The 12,755-nt window shown below is 40.5% G+C and overlaps 1 protein-coding gene across 8 annotated transcripts in view; it reads left to right on the plus strand.

Annotated features, from left to right (window-relative positions):
• The first annotated feature begins 1,159 nt into the window (after positions 1-1,159).
• Positions 1,160-12,755, plus strand: part of PHF8 (PHD finger protein 8) — an 84,266-nt gene continuing 72,670 nt past the window's right edge. For 3 of the 8 annotated variants that reach the window (XM_039223930.1, XM_039223931.1, XM_039223933.1), the window contains exons 1-2: positions 1,160-1,754; positions 2,761-2,950. In XM_039223930.1, coding sequence (XP_039079861.1) covers positions 2,853-2,950 — 98 coding nt within the window. In that variant the 5' untranslated portion in view covers positions 1,160-1,754; positions 2,761-2,852. Of the gene's footprint in view, positions 1,831-2,760; positions 2,951-12,755 lie in introns of all 8 variants that reach the window. The other 5 variants (XM_039223926.1, XM_039223929.1, XM_039223927.1 and 2 more) reach the window with 4 other exon arrangements.

Genomic DNA, 12,755 nt, shown 5'->3' on the forward strand with positions numbered 1-12,755 from the left:
ACCTGTGTGCTTACTGGATCTTGCAATCGCAATTGCTGATTTGCAAGTTTGTCTTCCACACTGGCTGGCAATTTCCCCATTGGAGTCCCTCTTCATCACTGTATCCCCATGATCTAAGCCACCATCACTTAGGAAATTAGTGTGCACACACACATTTTCTTGTTTAAAGTGACGGTATCCTTTAAAAAATGCAATAGTAAGAGGATTCCTAGGGAATATTCTCGAAGGTCAGAAAACACCAGCGCCATCTTCTATGTGTGTGGAGTTCCATTCATTTAACCTCTTCTCCCACCCACCCTCAGGCACACTGGGACTTGTGCATAAAAATCCTTGCACGGTATCTGAGTCAAACTGAACTGAAACAGTGGGGTCAAAGAAGAGAGAGTTCAAAGGGAGCTGGGATGTACACAAAAGCTTTATGGAAGAACTAGGACCAAGGGAATGACTTAGGGGCCAAAGACAGAAGACGGGGCGGGGGGAATAGCTGGTGCAAAGTTCAACTTCCCAGCTCTGAAATTCAAGCCACTTGGCTTCCTTAAACCTGCACCCTCACTTGAACAGAGCTTTCCTTGAAGGGTGAAAAATAAACGATTCGGAGACCATGCAAAAGAGCCTAGCCACTGAACGTGCTCAACAAACAGGAGCTATTGAGAGTACTCCATCTCTATCCTGGCCGAAGCCCGCCCCCGCCGCCACCCATTAGCTTTGCAATTTGCAGTCACTGAGTTCACCTCCTCTCACAGGACAAGAAGGTTGCGGAGGCGGAGAAGGGGGAAATAGGGGAGGAGGGGCGGAGGGGTGGAGGAACAGTGAGTGAGTGAGTGAGTGTGTGCGTTGGGGGCGGGGGAAAAAGGAAAGAACGTGCTTAACTCCCTGTTGGCCTGGAGGAGGAGAGGAAGGCTTGGAAGGCTCTGGCCCCACTCAAAATGGAGCCAAGCGACTGCCTCGCCTAAGATGGTGGCTTAAGATCCTCAGCCTCGATTGGGTACCTGGAGGAAAGGAGCGGGTCTATAGGTAGCTGCATCCCGTTCCCCTTTCTCAATGTGGCGCCCCGCCTCTGCTGGCGTCACGCGGGAGCTGCCGGCCTCCCTTCCCCGCCTCAGCCGCGGTTAACTCGTGTGCCCAGCCCTCATAAGATGGCGGTCTGGTAGCCTCCCCGTGGCGGCGCCGCCACTCTCAACATGGTAGCTGTTTACCCCATATTTCTCCTCCCCTCTCCGCTTCAACTTCCTCCTTGTTTTGAATAAACTTTATTGACTACTTCTAGTTGCCTACCATCGCCACCGGGTTTCTCCCGGCGACTTTTCGGGCAGTTTTTCCTCCGACCTGGCCGCCGGTTCTTCTCATTCTTCTTGCTTTGCTCGCAGCGATCTCCAGCCGGCCAAGGGACGACGCCGTTCGTCTGCTCGCGGGCGGCCGCCGGACTAGGCCCAAGCTGCAGGCTCCAGTAGGCCCTAACGACCGGGCCCGGGGCAAAACCGTGGGGAAAGCGGCTCTGAAGCACCGCCGAGCGCCCAGGGCCGCGCAAACCAGCGGGTGGTTCTGAGGGAAAGCTAGCAAGATTCGCAGCGTTGCTGTGACGATCCCAGAATTCGGCGCGCGCCGCCGGTGGGACCGGAACTGCTGGCTGATCCTCCGCTGAGCTAGGTGCTGAGGCGCTCCGCAGCGAGCCCGGTAGCCGGCGCGTCGGTGGAACAGAACTCCGCTAGTGTGAGCGATCCCTGAAGCTTTGCAGATGAGGAGGTCCCTGTAAGGTTCGGGCAAAAGACATTCTTTCAGGTTTGAGGCGTGAGGAGGTTCCTGTCATTTTGGGAGGCGTAAAGAGATCTCGTAAGTTTCGGGGGCTGCAAGAATTTTCCTGTCAGTCTTGAAATCTGTGATGAGATCTCTGTCAGTTTGGGGGGACAGGGGAGTCCTCGTCACTCTGAGGGGGTTTTAAGGAGATGCCTGTCCGTTTCCGAGCGCTGTGGGGTGGGGGGGATTCCTTGCTTAGTTTCAGGAATATGAAGAAATTCTAGTCAGTTTCAGGGGTTTAGAGGAGACCCTTTTTTTGTTTTGGGGTGCAACTCAGAGCTCTGTCGTCTTTGAAGTAGAGGATGATCTGATCTGTTCTGATGTTGAGATTTATTTCATTTGTTGGGGTAATGAGACTACTGACTGGTTGGGGATGGAATTATTTTGAAAGTGAAGGAGAAGACCATTTAAACTCTCAGCACGACCCCAGAACTGTGATTTGAGTTGGGCGCCTAGTCTTGTCTGCGTTCCTGAAAGCTTCGAGGTGATTCTCGAGTTATCTGAGGCAACTTCCAGGGATCCCTCATCTTTCTCTAGTTGCTCTTATTTTGGTAGTGAGATAAAGGGCTTTTTCTAAGGTACCCCAGCCTATTTAGTCTTTGGTTTGCGTCATAATGAAGAAAGCCCAGGGAAGCAGGGTTGTAAGCACGGAGAGGGTTCAGTGAGGGATTAAAGAAGCTTCCTGAAAAGGCATCAGATATTTTCCCTGAAACCCGGAAAGAAGTTATCACTGACTGGGGGCCGTTGGATAGGGAGTGGGGAGGGGGGGGAACGGACCTTGGCGGCCAAATACCGTCCTTTATTTGTTAAAGGAATTCTGGCGGCCGGTGGACTTTTCTCCGATTGTCCCCTACAGCCACACCAGCTGTGTTGCATCCAGGCAGCACTAACTGCCCTTTTGTGAACTGGGGGGTTGGTACCCTGGGGGACCTGATTCACTCGGTAAAAAGTGTTGTTTGTGCCCAGCCATCGTCCGGAAAGGACGCGTGCTGCTGCCTCCTGCTTCTCTTGACGCTACGAACCTGGCCCGCCGCAGAGCGCTCCAAGGCCGGGTGAAGATGGCCTCGGTGCCAGTGTATTGCCTCTGCCGGCTGCCTTACGATGTGACCCGCTTCATGATCGAGTGTGACATGTGTCAGGACTGGTTTCATGGCAGGTAAGGAGGGCAGTCCAGACTGGACAGGTGTTCACTTGCGCACTCTTTTCTCAGTCCCGTTTTAGGTTCCTGCTCAGAAACTTTTCCCTCCTCTCTGGCCCAGAATTAGCTCCAACTCCCCTCCCAGACTCCTGTTCTTTCATCCTTCCTTGCAAGACCTGGGCGTAGCTCACACTGACCTCCGGTGTCTCCTATTTTTCTCTATCCCATGTATGTTTCTTCTTTGCCCCATTTTTTAGTTTACAAAATGTTCTCTTTCCAGGCACAAAGAATGTTATCATTTTTGTATGCTGGCAATTGTGTTTCGCCTCAGATTCTGGCTTCCTGAAAGACAGTGCTGTATTTTTGAAATAATTGCAACAAACATGGGTTTCAGTTGTGGCTTTGCAACTTACTATCAGAGGGTCTTTGGCAAGTTACTTTGCCTCTCTGAGCCTCATGGTCTTCGCCTATAAAATATATCTAATACGTCTGTCCTGACTCGCCTATAAAATAAATCTAATACATCTGCCCTAATGATTTAAAGTGTTTTGCATGCATTCAGCAAGTGGAGGCAGAAGTGCAATAGTATTTTATTTCTCCAGTATTTATCTGCAGAACCATCCAACCAAATTGAATTAAGCAGAAGAGGTTTGGGGTAAAACAGCAGGAGTAAAACCACTAATGAATTTCCTCCAGTTAACCATGTGTGCACAGAAACACCTGTCATCCAGGATTCCAGAGAAGTTAGTGTGTGGGAAGAAATTGATGTTCTCCTCTCATCCTTGGGACTTAAAAGCCAAAAGCCCAGCTATGGAAAGAAAACCACGAGAGGAATTTTTGTACTGGAGTACAAAAGAACAGTATATGGTGCCCTCCTCCTCTTGTATGTTAGATTCTACAATTTTCAGTTGTCACTAGTCCGTTCCAAATGAGCTCCTATTGTCCCAGCCAAGACCAAACTGAAGGTGCTGGTACTGCTAAAATTCTGCTCTCAGCAGGGTTGACCCCTTGCAGCATCTTCAAATTCATGTTCAGCTGATCTTTATTGAATATTTATTGTGTGCCAGGTGCAGAGTTCTGTTCACTGCTTCATGTGATTTTATTTTAAGAGAAGACAGACCTAGAAGGTGAGGCCTTTTTCTTTCCTCTGGAAATAAGCGGGATTAAGATGATTTTCAGGATTCCTGGTATCTTTGCTAGTGCTGATCAAGTCACTCCTCTGTTTAAAATTCCTCTGGTGGTTCCCCTACAGAATAAAATTCAGTCTCCTTTGTGTGACAGACAAGACCATTTGTGATCTACTTGTTCAGTCTCCTTTCCCAAAACAACTCCTCCCGGTTCTTTCTTTAGGTCCAAGCAGGACTGAACTACGTATAGTTCTGGGAAAATTTTATACTCCTTTATCCCTCTTTGTGCATGCTGTTCCCACTAATGTCCTCCCTTTTACAGCTCACAGCATACTTTCTCTGTAAAGAGCTTCCTTCCTCCTGGTTCCCATTGTACTTTGTGTACATCCTTATTGAAAGTAATTGTTTCATCATATCATAGTTATAAATACACCTGTGCCACTCATTAGCCAGAGCTATGTGAGGGCAAAGATGTCAGCTTTTCATTTTTGGTATCCCCAGAACCTAGTTCAGTGCTAAACATGTAATAGATACTGAGTGAATTTTTGAATGAATGAATGAATGAATGAATGGGCTTTCTTGGAATAAGCTATTGCCTGTGGCCTTTGCTTTGGATTATGTAAGAAGTGTGTAGATTCAAACCTGGAAAGGGAACTCCTGCCCACAATATAGAGACTCTAACTCCATAGTCTAGGAACAGAAAACTGGAACAAATGCTTTTTGAGTGCTTACTGTGTGCCAGGCCCCATGACAGGAACTTTGCATAAATTATTTCATTCCACACCCAACCCTGAAAGTTAGAGATTTCTTTTTTAAATAATGTTCTAAGTTTTTTTTCCTGATTATATGTGTGAGACATACTCACTGTAGAAAAGACAAAAATAATAAAGAAGGAAATAAAAATCCTCTATGAATCTGCTGGCCAGCATAATCCACTATTAAATGTTTTGTTGTATTAATTCCTGTCTTTTGACCTAGAATATGAACCTATATTTTGATAACATGGGATTGTATTGTAAATACCATTTTGTAGCTTGACTTCTATTCCTATATAATATTCTACTGTGAGTATTTTACTAGGTGGGCAAATATTCATGTAAATACTTGATCATTTCTCCTGTGGTTGGATACTTAATATCATTTCTACTTGTTTATAATATAATATTGTGTTAGGAGGGAAACTTTGGGAGTTTTAGAACTGTTTTTCATTTTGATACAAGTTGCTGGTCAAAACAAGAGAAACATTATGGTGAGCATTGTTGCAGTGTTCTTGTTGACATTTATAAAGAACACCACTGAGGCCTTTAAGAATTGCACATTTACAAATATAGAAATGGTTTTATGGGCCAGGCTCCTCCTCAATCACATTTCTGTGGTAAGTCCTGGGGTTTCTATGAAGACTCTGGACACAGGTTAATTGCCTTAGTTTGTTTTTTGTTTTTTTCTCTATGAAAGAGACCACATTTTCATCTCTTCTCATGGCTCTGTCTATGGGCTAGCAGAAAACAAACAAGTCATCTGAGAATCAGATCCTTGGTGGGCTGCTCTTGCTTACCCAGTATATTGTGTGCACATGTGCACATACCAGGCTCACAGTGCTCCATATAAGATTGTACTTAAGCACAATTGAAACTTACTAAATATTGTGGACTTTTCATGGTTGCTAACAATAGTTAGGCCACAGATGCCTATAGGTGATATAAATCTGTTCACATCTCTGATGACTTCCAGCCCAGTTAGGGATTAGTAATGCCAAATTACTTCCTGGAAGATGACTATTCCATTTCGCTGGTGAGAATCTAGAATTCATGGGATTACTTTCTAAGTCTGGATTTGAACTTAGAATTATCTGGTTCCAGCGTCCAAGTTCTCAAAAGTGTAAAAAAAGGCTGGGTTTTTGCAAATCACTTCGATTTGTAGAGCAATGGTTCTCAAACTTTAGCATGCATCACTTGAAAGACCTATTAAAAGACAAGCTATGTAGGCCCCACTTGCAGGGTTTCTGATTTAGTAGGTAAGTGGGGGCCCACCCTCAGAACCACTGATTTAGAGCATTATTCTGTCTCAATTCCTTCCCTGTCTGTGGAGTGTGACAGCTTCTGGTTTGGGGGATGGGTGGGCTAACATCTATCATTAGTGCACACGGTTATTCTCAAAGTGTGGTTCATTAACTGGGAATTTGTTAAAAATGTGAATTCTTGGGCTGGGACACAACAACCTCTATTTAACAAAAAGAAAGATTCTGATGCACCCTAATTTTTGAGAATCATTGTTGTACACTGGTGAAGAATTAGTTGGTGAGCATTAATTGACTTCTGGGGCTTTGGCAAAACCTCACCCCTTTGCAGTTTTCCTATCTATAAAGGAAATGTTAGTTGGCACACCTCCAAGGGGGGTGGCCGTGGTATGCACTCTAAACTCTAGAGGAAATGGCACTGGCTTCAGAACTGGGTTTGAATTCTGGCTCTTTCTTTTTAGCAAAGGATTTCTTCTCTGTGAAGCCCTAGTTTCCCTGAGAGTGGTTGTAAGGATTTAAATAAAACGATAATGGAAAAAATGATAATGGCCTTTGTTTATTGAGTACTAGCTAATGTGCCTGTCACTTTGCCTAATTATCTTTATTTAATCTTTTCATGGTTTTAAAATTATGGAGTAAATTTATTTAAGAATTTTAGGACAATAAAAGTTTTCTATTTAATACCAGATGTATTGCGGTAGTTTATGCTTTTCAAGGAGTTGATACATTTCATCTAAGTTGTCAACTATAAGTGTGTAGAATTGTTCAAAATATTCTCTTATTACCCTTTTGATATCTGCAGGCTGGCTCTGTGGTGATATTTCTTTCCTGATACTGAAAATTTGTGTCTTCTCTCTTTTTTTCTTTCTCAAACTTGATAGACGTTTGTCAGTTTTATTGATCTTTTCAAAGAACAAGCTTTTTGTTTCATTGACTTTCTGTACTGTCTTTCTGTTTTCAATCTGGATTTCTGCCTTTATTACTTCCTTCCTCCTGTTTTAGTTTTAGTTTTTTTACCTAATTTCTTGAGGTGAGAGCTTAGGTTAGTGTTTTAAGACTTTACCTGTTTTCTAATGTAAGCATTTAATGTTACTAATTTAGCTATGTCCCACAAATTTTTTGTTTTCCTTTCCATGTAGTTCAATGTAATTTTTAATTTCCTTAGAGACTTCATGTTTGACCTATGAATTGCACAACAGTGTGTTGTTTAGTTTCTAAGTGTTTGTAGATTTTCCTGTTACCATTCTGCTACTGATTTCTGGTTTGTTTCTATAGTGGTCAGAGTATATACTCTGTATGATGGCAATTTCTTTAAATTTATTGAGGTTTGTTTTATGGCCTGGGATATGGTCTGCCTTCGTAAATGTTCCATGGTCACATGAAAAGAATCCTGCTATTGTTGGGTTGAGTTATTTTTTTAAATAAATGTTGCTTTACATCCTGTTGGTTGATGGTGTTGCTGAATTCTCTGTCCTTGGCTGATTTTCTATCTAGTTCAGTCAGTTGTTGAGAAAGAGGTATTGAAGTGTCCAGCTACAAGTGATGATATGTCTGTTTCCTTTCAATTCTATAATTTATTGCTTCACATTTTGCAGCTTTCTTGTTTGATGCATATGCATTTAGGATTGCTAAATCTTGGTGGATTGACCTTTTATTATATGATGTCCTTCTCTGTCTCTGGTAATTTTTTTGCATAGAAGTCTACTTTTTATGGTACTAATGGTTATATTTCTTTCTTTGAATTAAAGGTGGTATGGTATATCCTTTTTCATCCCTTTACTTTTAGCTTACATCATTGTATATAAAATGAGTTTCTTGTAGACAGCATATAGTTCAGTATTATTTTTATCTACTTTGCCAGTCTCTTTTTTATTTAATTAGTTTTTAAATAGTTTATTGTCAAGTTGGTTTCCATATAACACCCAGTGCTCATCCCCACAAGTGCCCTCCTCCATGCCCATCACCCCGCTTCCCCTCTCCCCCATACCCATCAGCCCTCAGTTTGTTCTCGCATTCACGAGTCTCTCGTGGTTTGCCTCCCTCCCTTTCCCCCACTATTTTCCCCCTTCTTCTCCCCCATGGTCCTTCGTTAAGTTCTTCCTCATCCTCCTATACGTGCAGACATATGGTATTTGTCCTTCTCTGCCTGACTTATTTTGCTCCACATAACACCCTCAAGTTCCATCCTTGTTGCTACACATGTTTGTTTACCAGTCTCTTTTAATTGGTATATTTAGACCATTTCTGCTTGATGTAGTTAACTGATATCTTAGGGTTTAAGTCTGTCTGTTTTGTTTTGTTTTATTTTCTGTTTGTTTCCTCTGTTCTTTGTTTTCTTTATCCTACCCTACTGTGGGTTACTTATATCTTTTCTAGAATTCCACTTTGACCTATACGTTGTGTTTTTGAATATAGATATATATAGCTTTAATAGCTTTTTTTCAATGCTTGTTCTGTGTATTAACATAATACATACATAAATTACTACCATCAACTGGTGTTGACATTTTACCAGTTTGAAGAGTAGAAACCTTACTTTCCTTTGAATTCCTTTATGCTACCCTGTTTATAATATAATTATCTTAAATTATTTTGTCTTTATACATGGAGAACCACATCAGACAGTGTTAGAATTTTTGTTTCAACTGTCAAACATGATTTAGAAAACTCGAGGAGAGGGAAAGCATATTGTAGTTACCAATGTATTTGCTCCTTCCCTTGTTCTGTCTTCCTGATCTTCCCAAAGATTCCTTCTTTTATCATTTCCTTTCTTCTTAAATTTTTATTTAAAATTTGTTAATGTTGATTTTTGAGAGAGAGAGACAGAGCACAAGCAGGGAAGGGGCAGAGAGAGAGGGAAACGCAGAGTCTGAAGCAGGCTCAGGCTCTGAGCTGTCAACACAGAGCCCAACGTGAGGCTCAAACTCACAAACCATGAGATCATTACCTGAGTCGAAGTCAGACGCTTAACTGACTGAGCCACCCAGGTGCCCCCTATTTCCTTTTTTCATTTAGCCATTCTTCTAGGATAGGTCTACTGGCAGCAAATATTCTTAGTTTTCCCTCAATGTCTTGATTTCCCTTGGATTCCTGAAGATCTTTTCATTTGATATTAGATTCTGGGTTTTTAGTTCTTTTCCTTCAGCACTTGAAAACAATTGTGCTACTTCCCTGTGGCCTCCATTGTTTCTGATGAGAGATCCTTGGTCATTTGAATTGATGTTCTCCTTTAGGCAAAGTGTCATTTATCACTGCTTTAAAGATTTTTCCTTTGTGTTCAGGAGTTTGATTATGCTGTTTTTCAGTATAGAAATATTTCAGATTGTCTTTGGTTTTAGTTTTATAGATTGATGAAGCTCTTTATAATTTTTTAATCTATCTTTTTCAATTTTATTGAGATATGAGGTGTAGAGTATAATTACTTGACTTACACATATTTGTGAAATGATTACCATAGTAAGTTTAGTTAATATCCATCACTTAATATAGATACCCAAAAGAAAAGGAAAGGAAAAAAAAGACTTTTTTCCCTTTGTGATGAGAACTTTTAGGTTTACTCTCTATACAACTTTAATAAGATTTACCATACAGCAGTGTTAACTATAGTCATATTATACATTACAACCCCAATACTTATTTATCTTATAACTGAAGTTTGTACCTTTTGACAACTTTCTCCAATTCACCCGTCCCCAGACCCCACATTTCTGATAACCACAAATCTGATCTCTTCTTCTATGAGTTTGTGTTTTTTTGTTTAGTTTTGTTTAGATTCCACATAAAAGTGAGCTTTTTCTGATTGACTTATATAGTGTAATGCCCTCAAGTTTCATCCATGTTGTTGCAAATGTTAAGATTTTGTTTTTTATGATGTAATGAAATAGTATTCCATTTTGTGTGTGTGTGTGTGTGTGTGTGTGTGTGACATTTTGTTTGTCCTTTCATCTTTTGGTAGACACTTAGGTTGTTCCCATGACTTGGTTACTACTGTAAATCATGCTGCACTGAACATGGCAGTACAGATATTTCTGCAACATAATGATTTTGTTTTCTTTGGATATTTACCTAGGAGTGGAATTCTTACATCATATGGTAGTTTAATTTCTTAAAGAACCGCCATACATTTTTTTACACAGTGGCTGTACCAATTGAAAATCCCACCAGCAGTGTACAAGGATTCCTTGTATGGACTTTTTAATGGTACTTTTCCAGTCCATGAACACAGGTTATCTTTCCATTTATTTGTGTCTTCAGTTTCTTTCATTGATGTCATATAGTTCTCAGTGTAGAGATTATTCACCTTCTTGGTTATTTTTATTCCTAAATACTTTATAGTTTTTGATGCTATTGTAAGTGGGCTAGTTTTCTTTACTTCTTTTTTAGATAATTTGTTGTTCGTATATAGAAATGCTACTGATTTTTGTATATTAATTTTGTATCCTGTAACTTTACCTAATTCAGTAATTAGATCTGAGTTTCTTGGTGGAGTCTTTACAATTTTCTATATCATGTCATCTGCAAAGAAAGACAGTTTTACTTCTTCTTTTGTGATTTTGATGCCTTTTATTTCTTTTTCTTGCCTGATTGCTCTGTCTTGGATTTTTAGTACGATATTGAATGGAGTGATGAGAATGGACACGCTTGGTTTGTTCCCGATCTTAGAGGAAAAGTTTTCAACCCTTCACCATTGAATATGATGTCAGCTATGGGCTTGTCATGGCCTTTATTATGTAATTTCTATAACCTGTTTTTTGAGAGTTTTTATCATGAACAAATGTTGAATTTTATCAGATACTTTTTCTGTGCTTTTTGAGATGATCACATGGGTTTTTTTCTTCCGTTCTATTAATGTGATGTATCACGTTTATTGATTTGCTTATACTGAAACATCCTTGTATCCTAAGGATAAATCCCATTTGATCATGGTAAATGCTTATTTTAATATATTGCTGAATTCAGTTTGCTAGTGTTTTATTGAAAATTTTTACATCTATATTTATTAGGCATATTAGCCTATAGTTTTCTTTTCTTATAGTATCTTTTAGTGTCTTTGTCAGATTTTGGTATCAGGATAATTCTGGCCTCATAAAATGAGTTTGAGAGTCTTCCCTCTTTGATATTTTTGGAGAGTTTGAGAAGAATTGAAATTAATTCTTCTTTAAATATTTGGATAAAATTCACTAGTGAAATCATCTCGTCCTGGGCTTTTCTTAACTGGGAGTTTTGTTATTGCTGATTCAGTCTCTTTACTAGTACTTTGTTCAGATTTTCTGTTTTTTCCCAATTTGGTCTTGGTAGATTGTATGTTTGTAAGAATTTATCTATTTCTTGTAGATTGTCCAATTTATTGGTATAGAGTTCACAGTGCAGTCTATTTTCTTTCTATCAAAAATTGGGTAATTTCTATCTTCAGGTTTACTATTTTTTTTCCTCTTGTCTTCATTTTGCTGTTGAGCCCATCCAATGAATTTTCATTAAACTTATTGTAGCATTCTGTTCTTAAAGTGCCTTTGGTTCTTTTCTGTATCTTCTACTTTGCAGAAATTCTTTATTTTTTTGTTGACATTTTCTATCCATTTGTTTCAGGCATGTTTTTAGTTGTTCATTGAAGCATTTTTATAATTACTCCTTTAAAAATCCTTGTCCGATAATTCCAACATCCGTGTCATCTCAGTGTTGAGATTATTGATTTCCTTTGCTCATTCAAGTTGTGATTTTCCTTGTTCTTGATGTAATAAGTGATTGTTTTCATTATATCCTGGATATTTTGAGTATGAGGTTAGGAGATTCTGGGTATTATTACATTTTCTGTTTATGCAGGCCTCTTTAGACACTGCAACTTTAGTGGCAGGAGAAGGGGGTATGGCTTAGTTGCTGACAGGTAGGAGTGGAAGTCCAGGTCTCTTACTCTCTGTTGACATCCACTACTTCAGGTCCTACTGTCCCTAGGTTGCCTTCTTCTCTGCATCTAGATTCACACATCCAGTAAGTGGCAGAGGTGATTCAAACCCAGGCAGTTTGGCTTCCAAGGCTGTACTTTTACCTCTGTGCTGCTATAGTGCCTGTGAATACTGTGGAGAGTAAATGTGATAATAGACATATAACTCATAGCTCATTTTTCTCCTCAGTTCCTTTCATGCAGTCTTCAAATTCACTTGTTTTCTCCTCATCCCTTTAGCCTGCATTATTTACTTTTTGCCACTTATGAAACCTCTGGCACCATGTGTCCATCTCTCCCTCTAGAATGTCCACTCCATGAGGACAGTGGCTGTTCTCAATCAATATTTATTAACTTTATACATTCACTTGTTTAACAAATATTGATGGAGTGTCTACCATATACCAGGCTCTGTGGTACACGTTGGGGATACTTCATCTTAATCTTTTTTTTTTTTTAATGTTTTATTTATTTCTGAGAGAGAGAGAGACAGCATGAACAGGGGAGGGTCAGAGAGAGAGGGAGACACAGAATCCGAAACAGGTTCCAGGTTCTAAGCTAGCTGTCAGCACAGAGCCCAACACGGGGCTCGAACCCACAAACCGTGAGATCATGACCTGAGCCGAAGTCGAATGCTTAACCGACTGAGCCACCCTGGTGCCCCGTCTCCATCTTAATCTTGAGACCTGGTGCTGTGATAGTTCATTAAGGAAGCAAAGTAGCATTTAGGACCCTTGGTCC

The sequence above is a fragment of the Hyaena hyaena genome, unplaced genomic scaffold (genome assembly GCF_003009895.1).
Source record: "Hyaena hyaena isolate Hyena2069 unplaced genomic scaffold, ASM300989v1 scaffold_1508, whole genome shotgun sequence".
NCBI classification, from domain to species: domain Eukaryota; kingdom Metazoa; phylum Chordata; class Mammalia; order Carnivora; family Hyaenidae; genus Hyaena; species Hyaena hyaena.